Below are 22,511 nucleotides of genomic sequence, written 5' to 3'. Positions count from 1 at the left end.
TTTAAGAAGTAAGATCATGAGCATCTATGTACACCCTCCTTAAGCACTAAAATTAGCAGCAGTAGGTTTCGCTAATTTCTCATGCTCCCCCTATTCACCTAGTAATTCATTTACTCACCCTACAATATTAGTGTCCTACTGTCTCCAAGTGTCTGTGCTGGATGGTGATAATTGGATAATTGTTGGTTAGGTGCAATAAATAGACAAATACACCAGGCACTGAAATACTCTAGCGATGAGCATGGAATAAATATCTGTGGCAGGTAAACGCGATAAATGCAGACTAAGAGAGAGAAAAGTACCTGCCGAGTGCAATTAACCAGATTCTCATCTAAATAATTTTTTGTTCTCATGTTGGAAAAGTCCAAAGACATTTAAAAGGTGTAAGTGCCTACAGAGCTGGGTGATGGCATGTTTTTCTCCTCTTTACAGGCTTGCTGTGTTTGTTCCTATGTGTTAAAACAGTTCCTTTAATTCGGCTGTTGCTTCCTGAGAAATCAGTCCTATATTCACCCTCGATACTTTCAATGCGGAGCTCAAAGAACACTCACACGATTGACTTACCCCAGAAAGCCAACGGCTTGTGGTGAATTTGAAGGACCATGGGGAACAAGTGGTAGAGAAAAGGAAGAACAAAAGTACTTTGTACTGTAAAATGTTACATAGATTTTCACAGCAGGCTCCCTTTTGGCTAAGAAGGAAAAGGAGCAGAGTATTCTCCTTATAGTTCTGAATGGCCCCCCGCTATCAGCCCAGCACCAATATTTGTCTTTTACTTCTGCTTGACCCCTTCACACCACTCCTCCCTGCACCTTATCTAGGATGTGATTTCAGCTGCAGGAGTGTACTGGCTGGCATTTTCAAGGAGGCCTAAAGGAGTCAGGCATTCAACTCTCATTGAAAATCAATGTGAGTTAGGTACATTACTCTGTGAGTCCTCTTTCAGAATCCCACACAGACTCTTCAGAGTATGACGGTGTCACCTTGATGATAGTCCCAGTGTCCTCTCGCTCATTCTCCTCCTCACGATCACAGAGCTGCTTTCATAACAGCCAACGACTTAACTAACCTTGTTTCTCAGCAGGCACTAGGGTTCCTCTTTCTTCACCTGGTTCCCCACCAAAATCTTACTGAGAGGGAGCAAGATGTAACAGCTACAGCAAGATTTCACTCCAGAGCACTATCAAGCCACCGCTATGCACGTCTTTCACTAGAAATGTAAAGAAAACACTGCCCTCCTCTGCATGGAAAGGGATCTGCAGCTGACCTGCCTAAACTCACAGGGGCGACCGCTTAGCTTGTGAAACACACAGAACAGGGACTCATCATGAAGCCAAAACTGTTCCTGAAGCATTAGTCAACACTCAAAGAACCCAGAGCCATTCATGCCCTCTTGACTCCTCCATTAGCTAAGCTAGCAAATGCTTGTGTTGACTTGTTTAACTATACCTAGCCTTTTAAGGGCTCCTGGGGACATATTTTCCCTTGCAAATGCTTATCCATATTGTACCCATTAGGATAACAGAGAATATGGGGATAAGAACAGGGCATTATATTAAATCAATAATCTAATACCATGTAATTCACAGGCATGTCATCATGCAAACTTCCCACAACAACTTACAATGAATCCAAAGAGAAAAGTCAATAGAGTTTAGTCAGAAGGTCATCTAAAAACAAAAAGCTTTTTACCTTACTCTTGAAAATGCTGAAGGGGGCATTCTCCCATAAACAAGCACACTCAGCTCCTTATAAAGTTAATGGGACCTTGGCAGTCTCATAGAGAGATGCTTATATTACCACAAAGAGCAGGAGCGTCTCTGAACACACTGACGAGAGGAATTCCAGAGGAATGGGGCATGAGACAAAACAGCCCAGACCAAAGCAGGGAGGTGGTTCTTGCATTTCTTCACCTAGATCCTCAGCTGGTATAAACTGGCATCCCAATTTACACCAGCCAAGAACCTGGACCCTTATGTCCACATCCAGCCTGAGGATCCGGTTAGGGGGGCTGACCAACTGTATGTGTGGATCTGAAGAATACCTGTAAGAATTCCAAAATGGAAACTTTAACTAGGAAGTTTGGAGTTATTCAATAAGAGGTGTCATCCCTGTGGAAACTGAGGTGATCAAGATCAAGAGCTGTCTTGAATTCCATCACCATGTCAGTCATCTTCTCTATCAGTTCTTCTCAGAAGCCTTTGATGGCTGGAGGTTTATAGGTCAGCAAAATGCCCAGGTGAGCCTGGGCTCTGAATTCTCAGGCTCTTCCACCATGTGAGACCTCAGGTTTTCCTGTGATTTTCTCATGGATCTTCAGTTAAGTACTTGAGAATACTCTTGAAGAAATCTGAAGAAACTCTGAAGAGAAGGTGGGATTTCACCAGAAGGACAGTAGATTTCACCAGAAGGACAGTAGTTTTGAAGGCGAAACTTTTCAAGTAATTGGTTCCCAAGGTTTATGAAGCTGAACAAAAACCTTTACTAGTAGTTGGAAAATGTCAAGTAATCTTTGTCAAATTTTGGAAAGATGAAAACACCACAGACACCTAAAACTGGATTGGAAACAGCTAAAAATCCAAACATACACCTGAAAATGATCCCTAACTCTTATATGGCGTTTTCCACCAATTGATCTCAAAGCTCCTTATAAAGGAAATCAGGATCATTATCCCATTTTACAGACAGGGAAACTGACTTGCCCACACAACATCTCAGGAGTCTCAGCCCAGCGTACTGGCATTGCCCCACACAGCCCCCAGGTAACCTGTACATTCCTCGGAAGCTTTTTCGCAGAGGCTTTGGATACCTTGGACTAGAGTTTGAAAACCCACTTCTGCTTCAAAATATTTGAAGCATTTTTTCCTCTTGTGATAACTGAAGTGCATTTCTGTGACCGTGTTAAGCATAACACTATTTTATTGATATTATTAAAAAATGCAACAATAGAATTCATTAGAAGTTAATAGTTTCACTTGACAGCTGGCTTTCTCCATCATTCATAAAAGATTTTCTCCCCGTGGATAGAAAAAGAAGAAGATGAGGCTCCAATGCACAGTGCACCCTTTAAGTCCTGACAAAATTCTGCCCCCAGGGTCAGCGAGGGACTGGAATAACAAGCAATCGTGATGATGGATAGATAATTGTAAAAACATTGCTTTTGAAGCAAAGTCAAAAACCTTGCAGATATTAAAGCAAATTGTACATAATGTAAATGTAATGGTTTCTGATGTTCGCTTTTATGGGACAGCTGCTTTCAGACTGATCATTAATAACCTGTAAAGGCAAGTGTATAGAGTAACATTTCAATCTGTGTTGAGTGAGGAGGCTGACTGAGATGCAACAACAGCACAGATGCAAGGGACAGGGGCCATCAGCATGTGTAATTTGTTCTAACATTAGACAGAAGTTTGGAACAAGGAGCAACATCCCCTCCGGCCACAAATATCTCCCTCAAAGACCCACCCATAGATGTTTTAAAAAGTCAGCCAATAGCAACACTCTTCCTACAGCACTTTTCATCAGAGGATCTCAAGGCACTTTACCTACATCCGTGCACACACACCCCCGCCACTGCCACTGTGAAGCAGGGAAGTATTATTCCCACTCTATAGAAGCACAGAGAGATGAAGGGCCTCATCTTGTGCCTTTGAAGACATTGGCAGAACTACCATTGACTTCTGTGGTGCAGGGTCAGGGCCTAAGTGACTTATCCAGGGTCACACAGCAAGACTGAGGCAGAGCTGGGAACAGAACTGAGATCTCCTGCCCCTCTTTGCTGTACTGTAACTATTAAGCCTTCCCTCCTATTCTAGGGCTTGAGCCAAAGGCCACTGAAACTCTTTGACCTCAGTGGGTTTGAATAAGGCCTTTGAAGTGTGGTTCTACTGAGAAGTGATTCTGTAAAAATAGCACTGTGGGGGGCCAATGCTTGTTGCTTCAGTGATTTCCAGATCAAACTTGGCTTTGTTTAGAAGGAAAATGATGGTCCTTCCAACTGCCAGTGTTTCATATACAGCCTAAGCTCTGAAAACTAAGCTTGGTTCTTTCGGGCTCGTGCATCATTGCCAATAATAAAGAGTCTGCAGGCCAAATCCAAGCCATGCAGGGCCCAAGGACATGAAAATAACAGTGTGCTTACCATCCTACAAGACTCTACCAAACTTATAGAGATGACAGTGAGCAATTAAAACATACGCACAAACCAGAGGCAAAGAAAACCAGTCCCAAGGCTAACCCTGACGTGATAAATATTACTCATTCTTTCCAGTAAATCTTACAGCTAGGAATGGCAATTCAAAGGGGATCTGCTAGAGGGAACACAATGAAAGGTAATGGCAAAATAAAGTGGAGGAAATAAAGGATTTCTCTGCATAGAGCTACAAAGCATAACACATTAATGAGCTTTCTAATGTGCTAATCCTACAACAGAATCAGCTAGCCATGGGACACTGGAATCTGTGGTAGCAGATCCCTACGTAGGATTGGGGACCTAAATAAGCAATTAATGCTTCAAACTGGTTTCAAAAGAAAAAGCATTCAACCACCACAAAAGGCACACTTTTTCATACAATGAAGACCCAGGCCACAAGCAAACACAACGGAGCAGATTCGCCATTGTGTTACACCAGTTCTACAGTGATGTAACTCCAATTAAATCAATGAAGTAGTGAATCAGGCCAGTGAGCTGGAGTAATATTCTGTTACAAACAAGCACATTTTTACATCCTCTGAAACTTTACAGAGAAATCATAGAAGTTATAGAAATGTAGGGCTGGAAAGGACCTAGAGAGGTCATCAAGTCCAGCCCCTTGTGCAGAGGCAGGACCAAATAAACCTAGATCATCTTGACCTAGACCACCTGTTTGTCTAACCTGTTCTTAAAAACCTCTCACGATGGGGATTCCACAACCTCCCTTGGAAGCCTATTCCAGTACTGAACGACCCTTACAGTTGGAAAGTTTTTCCTAATATCTAACCTAAATCTCCCTTGCTGCAGATTAAGCCCACTACTTCTTGTCCTACCTTCAGTGGATGAGGAGAACAATTAATCACAGTCATCTTTATAACAGTCCTTATCATATTTGAAGACTTATCAAGTTCTCTCCCTCCCCTCACTCAGTTTTCTATTCTCAAGACTAAACATGCCCAGTGTTCCCAATGCTTTCTCACAGGTCAGGTTTTCTAAAGCTTTTTTTCATTTTTGTTACTCTCCTCTGGACTCTCTCCAGTTTGTCCACATCCTTCCTAAAGTGTGATACCCAGGACTGGACACAGTCCTCCAGCTGAGGCCTCACCAGTGCCGAGCAGAGCAGCACAATTACCTCCCGTGTCTAACATATGACACTCTTGTTAATACACACCAGAATGATATGAGCCTTTTTCACAACTGCAACACACTGTTGACTATATTCAATTTGTGATCCATTATAACTCCCAGATCCTTTTCAACAGAACTACCACCTGGCGAGTTATTCCCTGTTTTGTAATTGTGCGTTTCATCTTTCCTTCCCAAGTGAAGTACTTTGCAGTTATCTTCATTGAATTTCATATGGTTGATTTCAGATCAATTCTCCAATTTATCCAGGTCATTTTAAATTCTAATCCTGTCCTCCAAAGTTCTTGCAACTCCTCCCAGCTTGGTGTCATCCACAAATTTTTTCAGCATACTCTCCACCCCATTATCCAATGTAGCTTTTAACTCTTTGAAATGCTGAATTATTTTCATAGGTGTCATTCACTGTAATCATTCGGCTGCAGGCATTAGCTAAACAAAATCACGACTCATGTCTCCTACTTTCTATAAATTGATAAGTAACCCTGCTTTGTGTACATTTAGAGAACTGCAGAATACATTTTGGACATTTCTCCCCTCTTTAGTATCTTGTTCCTTCCTTTCCCATTTCTGCGGTGGGCAGGCAAAATAATATATCTCCTAAAAAAAAAAAAAGGAAGTCCTGGAAGTTGAGATCAAAGAAACAAATCTTATATTGGAAAAAAAAAAAAAAAAGAAGTCTATGTTGGCGGTGGGTGGGAGTGGGGAGTCAGGACTAACTTGAGAGTGATAATCCTTGAATAGATTTACTTATTACGTCTAGTGCATTTTTTCCCCCTCCTTTTTTCAGATCATTTATCTTTCTTGGAGCCTCTCAGTGCTGCCATAGGCCTCACAAGCTGTATCTTTTCTTTGATAAACTAAAATAAATAAATAAATGGAAACAATACAGCTCAGAAGTGACTGGAACTGTTCCCAGAATGTGTTTATCCTTGACTGCATGGTGGATTAAATGAGATTTTTCTTTTTTAAACAGGTAAATGCAATTAGTGGCTTCTGATGATAGGCTGAAGTGCATGTATACAGTACCCACAGAGAGTAACCTCTGAATAAATCCTCCTATCTCTCAAAAGTGCACACATCAAACCCAGCTATGCCAATATTCCTGTTAGGCCCAATAAGCTGTTTCTCAGAATCATGGGATGGGTTTTTAATTCATCTTTCTGAAGCCCTATGCTGCGGTAAAGCAGCATCCCTGGCTGCTGGCCCACCACGCTGTTCCTGATTCTCCAGGGATACCACTCTCGTCAACAGCTGCCGAAGGCCCCTTCAGGCATTATGACCACCTATGATTGCATCTTTCTCTGGGGTGGAGCTTGTGATGGTGCCCTTCCTGGTATGGTAATTGAGTTCAGGGCACTGACTTAGGGGATGAACACAGCATGTCCAGTGTCTTAAGTGGCAGGCTATTCCCCATGAGGGGCCACAGACCCAAAGACAGCTGATTGCCATGACTGGCAGCCCCATTCCAGAGCTTCGCCTGGAATAGGAGGTGGTCCAATGGTCTGACTGCCTAACTGAACTGTCCACAAAATTGTACAAGTTCCAACTACTTAAAACCCTCTGAAGAGGATCAGCAATCACTGAACACAGCAGAGTTGAGGTCTGTATTATACTCTGGCAGCAGCTGTTAAATAAGAGCTGATTTGTTACGATACCATTAACTGTGTGAACACTCTACTGCTTTTCATAATATTGCAACGTACCACTTTCCAGACATAAGCCCAATCCTCCCAAAATAAGCAGCAACAAGCCGGGAAGGACAAGTCAGCCCTCACCTCCCTCTCTCATGATCAGAGATGAGAACCCCCTTCCATTCTCCATAGAGATCAAAGCTATCAGAGATCTCTTGTCCCTGTTGACTCACACCAGCTAGTAGCAGGGGGACAGGCATTAGTTTGTGTGGGGTTTTTTAAGACTGTCCATTGGACGATCAGAATCGGCCTATCTCCCCTTTTGGGGCTGCACATGGAATGACTGCATATACTGGGGCTGGGGCTAGAGAAGTCAAGGGGAAAAGAAGAGAAACTCAGGTGTGGGTTCATTTGCCCAAGTTCTCCTCTAACTCCCTGCCTCAGAGTGGCTTTTGACCCTCTGCAGAAGACTGCATCCCACCAACCTCTTCAGGAAGAAGCACAGAGTCAGCACCCATGGGCTTCCACCATCTGTGCAGCTTAAACTCAGGGTCCCTTGTGCTGGATGGGTGGTAGAGCTGAAAACCTCTGTATTTCTATAATTTGCAATTGGCCTCACACAGCTCGAAGAGAAATAAAACGCAGTGGTAAGTGGTCGTGCCATATGGTATGTCTAGTGGTTTAGCAGTACTTTTTAGTCATATTATTTTATCAGTAACTATCATTTTGACTCCTTTATGTTACAGTTGTACACTGAAATATCTGGTTACTATTGAAGAATGGCCAGGAGTCTGTACAGGAGTCTCCTCTCACTTACCAACACAATATCCCACAAGGTTCAGGTACTGCTCCTCCTTGCAGCTGGTCCTGCACTTGCCACTCACAAAGGTTGCATGGGGATGGCAGGTTATGCAGTCAGAGTCTGAAGGACCTTTGCACTTTTTGCAGGATGGATGGCAGGCTGCATGAGAAAACACCACTCACTGTTAAGATAATCAGTACCTCAGCAAAACATACATATATACACATATATATATATATACACATATATATACACACACACGGGGGGGGGAAAGGGGGAGAATCATAGGGCCTAATTCTCCATTGCCCAGCTCCTTGTGTCATCATTTACACCTCTGCAATGGAGGTGTAAATTGCTACCACGGTGTAAGTGACTAAATTCTGATCTGGAAGGATTTTACCCCCTCTCCTCTTTTGGCTCAACAAGGGGCAAGCAGCAGGAAATTAAAGACCTTTGTGCTTGTCCTCTGCATAAATCAAGATCTAAATCCATATAAAATATAGAGATCATCTGCCAGCCTGTGTGTATATATACACATACACACACGCACGCACAGCAAGAGACAGGGGAGAGATAAAGGATCATGATGGCATGGTATAAAAGTTTTATTAGCATGAGTTCGGGATGGCCACATTACTCATGAATGGGGAAGCCAGGAGTGATTTATGGAAGTGTCCCCCAAACTCACTCAATAAAACCTAAATACCATGCCACATATTTTACAGTAAAACTACTCCAGAAAGAGATGAAGAGTGTTCTAAAATATTTTTATCGAGACAATGTTTTGCATCCTTCTACCTACAAAGCCAGGAGTCTTATTACCAGGATTCCAACTGTGCAGACCTCTGAGGGAAATTTAAAAAAAAAAAAATACTGAAACTAATGATGTCTAAAAACCTCTAAAAATTCCCCTGAATAAAAGTGTGCAACTTCAGAAGTGTAACAACATCGCAGGACCTCCCTGGACTAGAAATAATTGCTCAATCTCTAATGGAAAGCTAGGAATCTCCCATTTCATATAATATAAAGCTCCTTCTTCTAGTCCTGAAAAGTCATCACCACCTATTTCTGACTGAGCCACCTGACTATTATTATTCAGAGGCTGGAATGAAATGGAATGAAACATTTTAAACACTGTAAAAATCGGGTAGACACAGGTTATGTTAACATTATTGCTTGTGCCTGTTTAAAAGCTACAGATGTTCTACGTTGGCAAGGTGTGAGATGAGGTAATTTTCTTTATGCCTATGTTTGCCACTTACACAACACCACCATCCCAGGATCAGACACATTTCAATGCAACTAACAGTTAGCCATGAGCCAGGATCTCCTCGGTGGCAGTACAGAACACCAAAATCAATGTAATTTTTGTAATCATTTGCCCAATAAACATCTTTATAGAGTATTTCTTGGCTAAAATCCAATAAATAGAACATGGGATCTCAGAGGAACTTCGTTTCTCCAATTTGGAGGCCTCCTACCCAGTGGTAACCAGTTCATTGAAGAAATTTAGTATCATTTTTGAAAATATCTAGCCCAGTACACATTTATGGACAATGGCTGCAATCTGATAAAACCAGTTGATGACCTTGAAACGAAGTCTGAGAAACATATCACATTTCAAACCTCCCCCCCCCACCTTCCTGGGGTCAGCAGCTAATAACGAAAGATTGCACCAAATCCCCAGATTCTGGCTCAATGGGTACATAGGAATTCATTGTGCCATTCAGCCACAGAGTGACTGATTCTGGTAATCTGATTATATTAGATTAAATGACGTGGATGAAAACTGATTGGCTGAAGAAGCTTATACTCATAATTATACTGCAGCTGATGTGCACGTCAGAAATACAACACCCTTCCCTAGTCCGATAAGTACACCCATTTAGAATTATGTGTTTTCTCACGCAATTACATAATTTCCTCCTCATAAACCCAGTGCTATAGTAAACTACAGAGTAAAAATAATCTAATTCGCAGTGACAATGTGTTTTTCTAGCCTTTTGAAGCATTGAGTATAAACCATTCAAAGGTTCTTAAAAAAAAAATCTAGCTGCCTATTGTCTTGCTTATTTTCCATTATTAAAATAGAATGGTAATTCTTTGCTGTCTGTGGATGCACAAACTAGATACTGCTCTTGATCCATACACACAAATTCCCATGGAAATTAAATGGGAGCTTTGTTGAAGACTTAGGTTAGCATACTTCAAATGTTCCTAAGACCACAAACAAATAAATGCTATAAAAACAAGAGATCTGTTTCCTCATCCCAAATACAAAATTATTTGTTTTGAAAGGCAGAAAACTATTTCCAGCTACATAATGCCTAGACACAGAGCATTTGATGGTTTTCTTAAAGATGTTCTGGAGCATTCTGTGTAATGAGAAAATACGTTACCCTGAGCCCTGATGGCTGGAAAGAAAGATAACCCAGTTAAGTCCACTGCTTCCCCTCCCCAGCACAGTCCAATTTTGTTTTCATCTCTTTATTTAAGTCTATTGGAGGTAACATCTGCACGATAGCCTGAGCCCCACTCGTACTCACATGCACAACTCCCACTGAAGTCATTAAGCCAAATACAGCTCCGGCACAAATCCACTTTAGTTAGTGGAGTTGCACCCAGTGACACCAGCATTGAATTTGGCCCTAAGAGAGTGGCACCCGTGTATATGAGAGCATCACCGGACAGCCTAGCTTGGTCCTTCACTCTACTGTTTCTGTTATGCATTTAAACTGTAAGATCTTCAGAGCCGGGACTAAGGCCACAGTCTTGCAATGCTCTATCCACTGGACAATACTGCCTTAGTAAAACCAGCCCTTCTGAATGCAGAATCCCGCTTAAGCGCCACACAGTATGTTAAAGATCTCTTCCCCCATGGTATGTTGGCTGAGAACACCACCGCAGCCTATTGCAATAAAATGCAGTATATTTTCACTCCAATCCAGTCGAGCAGAGTGGGTTATAATTTTTTATTTAACATCTCTCTCTCTCTCTCTGATAAAATAATCCAGCTGCTGAAGCTGGACCATATGAGTCTCTCCTAAAATTACTGAATAACCTCCTATAACCTGACAGCATGTCTAATTGCATTGAAATGTTCAAGCAGCAAGATGCAGCAGTATACACTGTAGGTCTCTCTGCGATGCACTCACAGTGGCAAAGAGCATTCTGGCTGTACAATCCTTCCGGGCACTCGGATAAGCACTGGCCATCATGTAGGACACGGGGGGAGGAGCAGGCCGTGCAGTTGTGGGGAGCTCTCCCCGTACAGGCTGAGCATGAGGAGTGGCACTCTACAGAAAAAGAAAACAAAGAGGAAGACAAATTGGTTTCCAGCCTGTGCTTGCTGTCGCTGTCCTAGACTGAGATGATTTCATTCACCTGCTAGCTTACCTTTTCCCCTAAGGCAATAAGCCACATACTCGACAGGCTTCTCTGCCAGTGAGAGGCCGTAATACAGGCAAAGGTACAAATGTTGTCTTCCGGGAATATTTATACAAAGAGCAACCACAAGTAACTGCATTTAACCCTCTCTCACAAAGATCATGCTTGCGTTCTGAGAACGGAAGAATTGGGTGCAAGCTGCTGTCTTAGGCCAGGTCCACACTTACAAGCTTACAGCGGTGCCCCTCCAGGAGCGCTCGCGCAGCGACAGAGAGCTCTCCCGTCGGCCCAACAAAACCAGCTCAACGAGCGGCGGTAGCTCTCCCACCAACACAGTGCCGTACACACACGCGCTTACGACGGCAAAAAGATGTTGGTCAGGGGGTGTGTTTTTTCACACCCCTGAGTGACAAAACGTTTTGCCGACGTAAGTGCTCGTGTAGAAATGGTCTTGTACCTTCCCCATCCTCCCTGGAACAGTAGCGGGCGTCTGCCCTTCCACAGGAGTAGCACATCAGGAAATCATCTGTCACGGTCGGTCCACACCCTGCGTGTCGGTCTTCCCTGTCGCTACCTTCCGTGGCCTTGCCCCAGCACCATTCTGTGGCAGCAGCAACAGCTCTATTGAGGACTAGTCACTTGACTTCTCAGCTAATAAGGGAAATCAGCCCTGATTAACAGGACTGTCCAGCCTGAAGTCAGAGTGTGAGAGAGAGCTGAAATAAATCACTGCCACATGCACAATCAACGACTCTACGCTTTTGCACCCCAAAACAGGCCAACTGCAACCCTGCTGATTGTTATCCATTTGTATTAGAGCAGAGACTACAGGACCCAGCAGAGAGCAGAACCCCATTGTTTTAGGCACTGTACAATAGAGGTTCTCAACCGTGGGACCAAAGCCCCCTGTGGGTCTGAGAGCCCTTTCAAGGGGGCTGAGAGGTCCCGCAGCTGAAACCCAGAGACCAATCCCTGGGCACCTCCTGCGGGGCTGAAGCCCTGATCCCCACCACTCCCCGCAGGGCTGAACCCAGGAGGTGCGGGGCTGAAGCCCTGATCCCCAGCACTCCAGTGGGGCTGAAGCCCTGATCCTCGACCCCAAGGCCCTCCGACCCCCGCTGGGCCCTGGAGTTTTTATAGCAAGTCAAGGGGGCCTCAGAGAGTAAAAGGTGGAGAACCCCTGCTGCAGAACACAAAGCCTGGGGCTGGCAGGGACTGTTTCTAAGAGCTTACAGTCTAAACTGACAAGACGGACAAAGGATGGGAGGAAACGGGCACTAGGAGGTGAAGGAACTTGCCCAAGGTCACTCAGTGGGTCAGTAGCAGAGCTATGAACAGCGCCCAGGGATCCTGACTACTAGCGCGGTGCCCTTTTCCACTGGAGCACACAGCCTCTGGTGTAGCTAATTCCACTGAAATCAAGAAAGTTAGACCAGGGATCAATTTGACCCAATGTTGTCAGGGAAATTTCAAGAGTTTCAGATTACGGACAAGAATGTTTCCATGGATACCTGAGATAATCCAAACCTGTATGGAGAAAACTTTCAAGCCCGACCTCTCAGACAGTAAATGCAAATTTTGCCTATTTATAGGCATTTGTTCACGTCAGTTGCAGAGTTTGCATTGCTAGAAGGGTGAAGCAGCATCCATCCAGTTACTTTTAGAGCCAAGCCCCAGCAAGAGCTGGGGCTCCTGGCTTCACGGCAGGGAGTCTGGGAGCCCTGTAAGGCCAGCGCTTTCTCCACGCTGTGGGCCCTGGCAGCCTTTGTCATGGCAAGTTCACTGAACCCAAGATGCTTCAGTGTAACGTGCCAGGTTCTAAAATTGGCATCTTCCAATGAAATTGTTTCTTAGAAATATTCCAGCCTGCTCTGCGGCAGACCCTTTGCTGATGTATTGCCACAGCTCTATGGACTTAAATGGCGCGATGACAATTTGCACCCACTGAAGATCCGCCTCTAGAAATTTAAGAAGCAAGAAAAACAACAAGTTCTTGTTATCCATCCCCACGCACAGAACTGCAATTGCGCTGAAAACAATGACTGGAATGCTATTTGAAGAAAAATGTCAAGAGTGATTGAATTATGGATTTGAGGCTGGCACAGAAAACACTTAGGACAATCAAGAGATGTTCTCTTCTCTTGCTTGCCTCTTAATCGCTTAAATCTACATACGTGCAAATTCCTTTCACTTGGCACCTGTTCAGCTGACTGTAAGATGGATACAAACCTGACGCGGACGCCTTTGAGAGGAGAACCAGAGCGCTGTACCTGTTACAGCCTGTACAGCTGATTGTTTTGCAGAACCATCTTGTTGTGTTAACAATGTGTTTTTCTCTTTTAAGCACCTCTAAGGCAAGAAATGACCCTCCAGCAAATTTCTGTGAAACGAATACACTAGATAAGTTTTATGTTACAGTCATCGCCAGCAAACACAAAGCATGTATGGGGGAAGCACTCAAATTAGCCGAATAGGCTGTACAGTTGTAGAGTATCTAGCCTATGAGAATGCTCATTCTGCGTAGGGGCTCGTGGGACTCTTTCTGCAGAGCTGTCATTTGTAGAAGTACCATTTCACTTCGGACTCTGGTTGGCGGTGTCATGCCTGCGCTAAATCTGATCAAGCCAGCGCTCTCAAACTAACAGCCGATGCAGGGGCAGTGGGAGAGGCTAGCTGTCCCGAGTATGTCCCCAGGGTTTCGGAGGGGATTGTACTCGAGCGGCTAGCCCATCCCACTGCTTGCATTCCTGCAGCTACGCTACTGCTGTTAGCGCACTAGCTTGTGAGTTTGCCTACCTGGAACTTCCACCCCCGGCTCCAGTGTACACACAGCCTAAGTCTGAAGGTGGGCTGAGCTGGTTCCAGGCTTCCACAGTAAACTCTTCACCGGCCCTGCCTGCACCGCGTGAAAAGTGGTTGTAGCAAACCGTGCCGTGTACCTGCTTGCAAAGCTGTCCCAAGCTGTATGCAGCCACTGGTTCTACTAGCTGGTTGCAACATCCAGACCAGCACTCTTATAGTCTGGGTTTGGCTGACCCAGTGCCATCTACAACGGTTTCCTCTCAGCATGGCTGGGAAGCCACAAGCATTCCGCCTGTATCACTTCAGCCTGTCCTCCTAACGCCATCCCACAATGTAAGGCCTTCTGTTTGGAATTTACCTAAAAGTCTCTGTTCCCAGTCACAGTGCTGGGCATGATGGGATAGGTCCATCAGGATACCCAGAATGCATTAAGATAGCCATGGCTGAAAGGTGTGCTGGGTGCAGACTTGCTCATACAGTTCTTTACAAAAGCAGCACTCCTGTTAAACTGCTTCAGGAACAAGCAAGACAACTAAACATTTTCTGCAACCCCTGCAAGAATTTCCTCACTTGGAGCTTGCTCCTGCTCCAGTTGAAGTCACTGGTGAAACTCCTACCATTGTGTTCAATGGAGCGGGAACACCAATGCAGACCTACTCTAGGAGCCATAAAAACGTACCTGGACCTGCTAGAATCTGACACATTTTTAAAATGATATTTTCTCTCAAAAACACCAGCATTCAGGACAAACATCAGCTGAGCACATTTAGGTTACGAAACGCTACACGTTTCAGGTTGATAACTTATTGGTGCCACAAGCCAGACAGTAGCTTGTAGCATGTCACAAGCACATCCAGTATATCTCACACACACACACCATCAGTCATTCCCAATACTGTATTTAAAACCTAATGAAGACCAGCACGTACGCTGAAAGCACTTAAGTATCATTTGGCCAGTCTTTTCCTCACCTCTGCACACTCTGGTGTTCTCGAGGTAGAATCGGGCTTTGCACTGAGAAAGGCAAATGCCATACGGTGCTCCCTCGAGGAGCTGTCCAGGCTGCAATACCTCCTCTGGCTTCCTGCACTGGGTGCAGTGAGAGTTCTCTGGCCCCACACAGGCACGGCAAGATGGATGGCAACCTGTACAAGAGCAATGGAATATGAAGTCATGGATCAAAGGACATCATCCTTAAACTGACAGAAGCCAGATAATCTGAAGGCAAACCACAGAATCCTGTCATAAAAATGAGAGCTGGTGGGAAAAAAAATAGATAAATCATCTTCTTCAGCCACCTCGGAGTGTTGAATTGCTCCTTACAGGAGATTCGTCAAGCATTACGCGTGGGTGGGTTTCTCTCAAGCACCCGCCAAATTCGACTCCCATTGAAGGGAATGGGAGTTTTATCACCCATTTCCAAAGGAGCAGAATTAGGCCAATGCATCTGAAAATCCCACCAGATAATTTTAAATGAGTTAACTAATGGGGTATGCGCAGCCTCCTTTGGGAGGCTATTCCACAATCCAATGGGATGCTTTGTTTTATATAATGAAATGGTGAAAACAGATTTGACATCTTTTCCCAATTAAAAAATAAAACCTATTTTTTTTCAAAATCCTAAAGGGGAGCACACGGCAGCTTGGTGTTTTAGGCAACTCCATTTTCCTTTGACCTGTAGAGCTGCCTAAACCAACACTGTGTTGTTGGGGAAGCAGGGGGGAGATGGGGAGGAGGGGAAAAGGAGGGTTTTGAAGGGTTTATGAGAAGTGTAAACTGAGTCCCCTGAATGTTCATACTTTCCTTTGCAGCCCAGGGGAAATTACCTTTTGCATGAGCAAATCCATTGAATTTTAATATGAAATTGTATGCAAAGTTAACTGTCATCAGAAAAATATAGGAAACATTGTCATGTTGGCCTACTGCAACAATATGGGGAGGGAGGAAATCTCCAGAGGGAGCAAACCCTGGGGGGAAAAAAAATAATCATTTGTGTGTGTTTGTTGTGGGGGGAAAATGAAGCAAAAAGTGGGAATTTCACACACCTCACCTTACTTCAGTATACGGTAATGGGGCAGACTCTCAGCTGCTCTAAATCAGCTAATGGAATTTGACTGATTTATACTTTACTGAGGATAGCTCAGTGGTTTGAGCATTGGCCTGCTAAACCCAGGGTTGTGAGTTCAATCTTTGAGGGGGCCATTTAGGGATCTGGGGCAAAAATTGGGGCTTGGTCCTGCTTTGAGCAGGGGGTTGGACTAGATGACCTCCTGAGGTCCCTTCTAACCCTGATATTCCATGATCTGGTTCAGAATACATAGTTTACCTTTGCAGACATTGCGATCGTGATAAAAGCCTTCTCCGCAGGCAGGCAGACACTGGCCCTGGTGCAATCCCAGAGAAAGGGAACAGGAAGTGCATTGGGTAGCCAATGGTCCAATACAACTGGCACAAGAATTGTGACAAGCTGGTGGAGAAACAGAGAGCATATAAGTGGAATCTGCTTGTAGTCATGCTGCCGGCTACTGTACCATGCTGCCAACCAAGTCATCTCTCAGTCCGCACACATCCACAGTATTCGGTCACATGTTAAAGTAATGACAGTGAGGATAATAAATAATAAGAAAAATAATTTCCTCTTGCATAGTGCTTTTCACTCATAGATCTCAAAACGCTTTGCAAAGGAGATCATTTTAAAATAATCCACCCCGAGTTAACTGAGCAACTTAAAAACTCAAACCCCGTCTCCTCAACTAATTCTGTACCCCACCCACTCGTAAAAGAAGATGAGCTTCGGAATGTGCCTTGAAGGTCATTAGAAAGGTCATGCAACAAGTGCCAAGCAGAAATGCCTCTTACCTCTGCATCTCCGAGTGTTGTCTGTGTAATACCCACCAGGGCATTCTGAAATGCATTTCCCACTGTGTGACACCTTATCTGAAGCACAGGTTAAACATCTGGGTTGGTCTGAATAACATATTTCACAGGACTGGTCACAAGCTGCCAAGAGGACAGATCATTAAGGAAATGCACCATTATGAAAGGAACAGCAGTGTTTCCAATCTGGTTGTATGTATACAATATAGCAAAATATAGTCATGCCCAGCTCCTTCCTTGTTACGGAGACACTTTCAAATGTTACAGTAAATCAAACCCTTCCTCTTGCCTTTCACTGCATGCCGAGTAACATATATGAAAGAAGTCAGAACAGATCTCTAATTGCCCTAAAGAACTAGTGGAATTCTGAGTTACACCATAGTAGAAACAGCAGCAGCTGCTCTGCACTAGTGCTCTCACTACTGCTATCACCAGTGGAGATGCACTTTTATTACAGCAACAGTGGAAAATTGTCAGTAAAGAATCAGTGAGACATGGCCTCTGGAGGCTCCGAAAATCCTAAAGGTTTTCTTCTCAGGAATTGTAGATTTGAAAAAAATAGGCTTATGTCCCATCTGCTCCCGATCCAGATAAATTCTTAGCAATGTCTACAATTTTCATTTTCCATCAGAAAGAGACTTGAGAGTTAACACCCCATTGAGATGAATGTAAGGTGGAAAGGTCACAGCCCTCTTTCACATTTTCTGAATGCAGCAGACATCAGTTTGCATTCAGAGGGTTTTCTTCGTAACCATAAGTATTACTAAGGACATCTGTAGAGGTGTAACTACAGAGATAACATACCAGCAGAATCAATTAAGAGTGATGGAGAGACACTCATACACACACCCCATAAGCTCATGGTTTGGGAGTCTGGAATATGGACCAAGACTTGGATACAGTCCCTGATGGTTCCTGTTCATAAAAATGGGAACCCAGCTGTTTGTGCAATAATTTCCACAATCTCATTATTGATATAGCCCTAGCAAAATAATGCTGAGCACCATCCTGAAGAGAAAGCCCAAGAGAGAGAACTTTCTGGCTGAAGAACAAGCTGGGTTTAGATCCAAAAGAGACATGGTGGAGCAAATATTCAATCTGCATGTGCTATGCAAGCTAGTGCTAGTAAACAGCGGGAAGGCGGTCCATGTCCTCATGGATTTTGCTGAAGCAGATGGCATAAGCCTCTTTGGACAATCCTGCGGCTGGTTGGAGTTGGTGAAAATGTAATACAGCAGATACAAAAGCTCTACAGCAGTGCAACGGCTTTGGTGTTTGCGGGGTATGAGCAAAGCAGTTGGTTTGACTTGAGGATAGGAGTCAAGCAAGGCTGCATGCTATTCCTGACCCTTTTCAATGGTTATCTTGAAGAAATTGTAAGAAGAGCCACTGATGGAAACCTACAGGAGGGTGTACACGTGGACAAACAATTAGTCATCTGTGTTTCGCCAGTGATATTGACCTGATTGGATGGTCACAAGAAGAGGTGCAAAAATTTCTAGACAGGGCAGTGAGGAAAGCAGAGAAATTAAATATACAGAGATCAAAGAAAAAGACAAGAGCAATGGTGACATCTAAGTCTGTTGAAAAGGCGAAGATATTCCTACCCACATCTGAGGAGGCACTGGAGTGTGGTGAGCACTCCAAAGAGCTGGGTAGTGTGACGACAAGGGATGCCGAACTCTTAGAGACACCAGACATAGAACTGGATTCATGATGGCTGCTCTAGCAACATTCAACCACATCTGGAGAAGCAAAGGTATTACCATGAAGTATAAAATGACACTGCTGCAGTCTCTTGCCTGCGTGTGCGTGAGATACGGATGCTAAGACAACAGACACCCAAGAGGCTTTCTGCCTTTGAATTGAAATGCTACCGGTGACGGCTGTGCATTAGCTATACCTCCCACAGGACTAACAAGAAGGTAATCACCCGAATTTACAGCATAAATGGAGTGACAGCTGATATCATCAAGACTTTCAGACGAGAATTGGAGTTTGCGGGACACATGGGTTGGATGAGCAGAGGAAGATTGCCAGAGCAAGGTTTGCAGCGATTGGTGTCAAATGCCAGCGGAAGGGGACACCCACAACGAGCGTGGTCTGACGATGTGGCCGGCTGGATGGGAGGCAGTATGGTGCACTTCTTAAGGCTGCGTGAAGACCGTGAAACGTGGCGGAAGATGGCTGGACAGCGACTCCTGCGTGCTGTGATTTTACCATTCATTGCGATGTGATGCGACAGTGCTTTGCACGACACGAATGACAATGAACAACATCGATGCAGAGCCAGCCCCTCACGTACATGAGTTTGCCCCTGTTCATCTCACTTTGGCGAGTTCCCGGGTTAGCTGAGGCAGCATGCTTACTTTCGGCATTTGTAAAGTGCAACAACCACCACGTAATCACCCCAGTGCCAATTTCCTTCAGGTAGCTGGGACATCAGAAACTCTTAGGAAGGGCAGATTATCCCACATCCGCCTACTGAAGGGTTTGTCTCACCTCCTCTGATGCAGCTGGTAGCGACCACTGGCAGAGATAGGTTAGTACACTAGATAGACCTTGGGTCTGATCCACTCTGGCAACTCATTCGTTTTTTCTCATTATCTGCCCAGCTCTACCTGTCTCTAAAGACTTATATTCGTTGCCCCCCTTTCCTTCTCTTTCTCCCTGTCCTTCAAAAGATTCCCCCATGCTGCAGGCATTGTTTCGTCACCGAGCTGTGGATTATTGCACATCTTCAAGCAATCTGCTTGCAAAAGTCGTTGCTCTTTCCACAGTCAAGCAGATGTGTCAAGCCCAAAGAATCATCTCATTTTTGCTTTCATGCTGCTCAGTGAACAAAACAGCCTTAAACCTTTCAGCACCTGATCATTTTAAATGAGCTAGTAAATCTTATAAACAAGAAGCAGCATTTCTCACTAAACATTTATGGAATAGGGTGTGTCTGGTCTCTCAGATATACATCTACAATCGTGTTTGCTGGCTGGCTACACAACATATTGATTCCCTTCTGTCATGCACGTGCAAAGTTCATGTCAGAGAAAAAGAGAAACAAAGATTTACCATTGCAGATTCCATTCTTCACATAAAACCCATGACCACAGTTGGCCACACAGAGCCCGGCATTTAAAACGTGAGACCCGTCCTTGCAGGCCAAGCAGTTGTTCTCTGCAGGCCCCCAGCATGCAGAGCAGGACTCATGACAAGCTTAAAGGAAAAAGATTAACAGATTAATGAAAAACCACATTGCCACTGAGTTTTTAAAAATGAGTTTTGTAGCAATTTGCCTATTTGCACTTTCACTCCTAAAATAACATGGGCTTTTTGTGCTTTCAAAAATCACTGGTGTGTTGAGTTTGGTATTTTCATCTAGGCTAGTCACGCTTTTGAGGAACTCCATTTACATCCCAATTTTGCATCTGCAAAATAGCTACGTGCAATATAGAATAGCGCCTGCGGCTACAATTAGACACTTAGAGGAGCAACTTTGATTATTGTAAAATATACGTATTGGTATAGCATTGACCAGGATTTGGGCTTCATGGTACTAGGTGGAAACAGTCTGCCCTGCATTACATGTAAACAAAACCACCAGATCTTTACAGGCAGACTCCTGCAAGGACCCACGGATATCAATGGAACTACATGAGAGTGCAAAGGTCTGTCCATGAGGATCTGATTGCAAAAGGTGTTGGGGGGTGGGAGGGGGTTCATCTAAGCAAACTGCCATTGCCAAAAAAAAAAAGAAAAAGAAAAAGAAAGGCCACCCTTCTGGAAATGATTTTTACTACCCTCCAAAAACTCTGCATTGATGGCTATGGGCTGCTGAACTCTTCCCCCCGACTGATTCTGTCTGAACAGGGAAGGAATTATGTCATGGAATCATAGTTTGCTGGGAGCTAGTAATTCATGGGGACAGGTTGAAACTGTCTCTTTGTGGCAGGTTCCCATGAAAGTGCACATTGTGCACTGTGAATCTTTTCCCTTATATGGCCAAAAGAAGAGAATGGAAATGCCCTAATTATAATGAGCCGGCTAATATCTTTATCTTTGGGTAAACTCTGCAGTAAGGCCATCACCCAGTAATTGTTTGGATATTCCGGCGCTATATTACATACATACACCATTCAGGCAATAGATATGCTCTCTCTTAAGCAGAAGAAGATACTCGTACATGCACAGGACTCGAGCAACCTTTCAACATACTCATTTTTTTGCAAAGAAATGAATGACTGTATGGAGCTAAATTCTGCTCTCCTACATAGCTGTGAGACCCAATTCACTTTGAGACTATGAGTTTAATTGAGAGGAAAATCCAGCCGACTCTGGTTAGCCTTTCATGGTCTTTGTGTGGTTGTTACATCATGTTAAATCATGCTGCCAGTACTCACACACCCTGTGCAAATTACAGCACTTTCAGAATTAGATTTTTTTTCCTGATTACACCCATATATGTTCTAAAGATTTTCTCAACTTTTTGTCTCACAAGACACGCCTATGCTTGTATTCCCACCCTATGGAAGGTGGGGTGAAACAGAATCCTAAAGGCGTATGTCCTGAACATGCAGACATTCATGAAACCCACCTCTCAGGAAAACACAACTGTGTTTGCCATTTGTAAAGTAAGATGCAATCCTCCAGTGTGGTTATACCGGAGGTTCTGCAGTGATGTTCACATCATCTCAGCAGCACTTGCATTCAGAAATTCAAACGGTATATGAAAGCTATTTCTAACACAGAAGGAGCTGCAATTATGGTACCCAGACTGTATAACACGCAAAAACCAGAAGGCAACAACAACAACTCGTGAGGGAATAAATGATCTGCGTTGGGGAGCTTAAATTTCATTATCTAATGCACATTTATTTAAAGTAGGGATAGCAGAGAAGCCCATTTAAAAAAAAAAAGAACAGACCCATGCTCCGCAGCGATCTGCCCCAGAATAGATGAGAATGGGTTTGTTTCCAATAAAAGAGGAACATGCCTAACTTTTGCAGGGCAAGCGAGGACAGAACGAAGGAGAGGATACTGCAATTAGTGACCAGAGTAGATGGCTGCCACTGATTCTAAACATGTTCATTTCCACAAAAGTAAGAGGTCACTTATTCCCCCCTCCCCCCGATTTATTCCAAGTGTTTTAATTCCTCTTTTATCTGCTGGAGTACACAGCATTCTTCCCTGTTGTTTCTGTTTTATTAACAAGCTGGAGCATCTGTCTAGCTACTTATATCACCCTCATCACCATAGCAGCTGAGAAGCTCCCGACCATTAAGGGATTTTACCCTCACAAAACCCCTTTGAGGCAGAGCAGTGCTATTACCCCCAGTGAAGAGATGGGGATCTGAGGTACAGAGAGACTAAGTGACTTGCCCAAGGTCACACAAGAATTGGCCCTAACATTCCTGAGTCCAAGTCCAGTGCTCTGTTCACTAGACCATCCTTCCTCCTCTATCATCCCATCCTACTATCGATTGCTCTTCTCTCTACCCTTTTCTCTCTTCCCCTTCTGTTCCCTTGCAATTTGCTGCTCTCTTCCTCATCTTCTTCCCTCCTGTTTCTTCTTGCCTCACTCTTCCTCCCTTTCTCTGTCCTGATTGCTCTAGAGCATTATGGGCAGTCTGAGTCACACATTTTAAGCCGGAAGAGATCAACACACAGGCTGCAGAATTTC

At 44.1% G+C, this 22,511-nt stretch overlaps 1 protein-coding gene across 5 annotated transcripts in view; it reads right to left on the bottom strand.

The window, feature by feature from the left end:
- The window catches only part of FRAS1 (Fraser extracellular matrix complex subunit 1), a 308,408-nt gene that overhangs the window by 121,943 nt on the left and 163,954 nt on the right, over positions 1–22,511 (bottom strand). For 4 of the 5 annotated variants that reach the window (XR_014711451.1, XM_084627181.1, XM_084627178.1 and 1 more), the window contains 6 exons: positions 19,904–20,047; positions 16,820–16,960; positions 16,287–16,427; positions 14,932–15,105; positions 10,927–11,067; positions 7,787–7,930 (listed from right to left, as the gene is read on the bottom strand). Coding sequence is in view for 4 of the 5 variants with exons in the window: in XM_084627181.1 (XP_084483307.1) it covers positions 7,787–7,930; positions 10,927–11,067; positions 14,932–15,105; positions 16,287–16,427; positions 16,820–16,960; positions 19,904–20,047 (885 nt within the window). In the remaining variant the exon portion in view is untranslated. The remainder of the gene's footprint in view (positions 1–7,786; positions 7,931–10,926; positions 11,068–14,931; positions 15,106–16,286; positions 16,428–16,819; positions 16,961–19,903; positions 20,048–22,511) is intronic. The other variant, XM_084627179.1, reaches the window with a different exon arrangement.

This window comes from Lepidochelys olivacea (assembly GCF_965140295.1).
Source record: "Lepidochelys olivacea isolate rLepOli2 genome assembly, chromosome: 4".
In the NCBI taxonomy this organism is placed as follows: Eukaryota; Metazoa; Chordata; order Testudines; family Cheloniidae; genus Lepidochelys; species Lepidochelys olivacea.
This window is presented reverse-complemented; position numbering and strand designations above follow the sequence as displayed.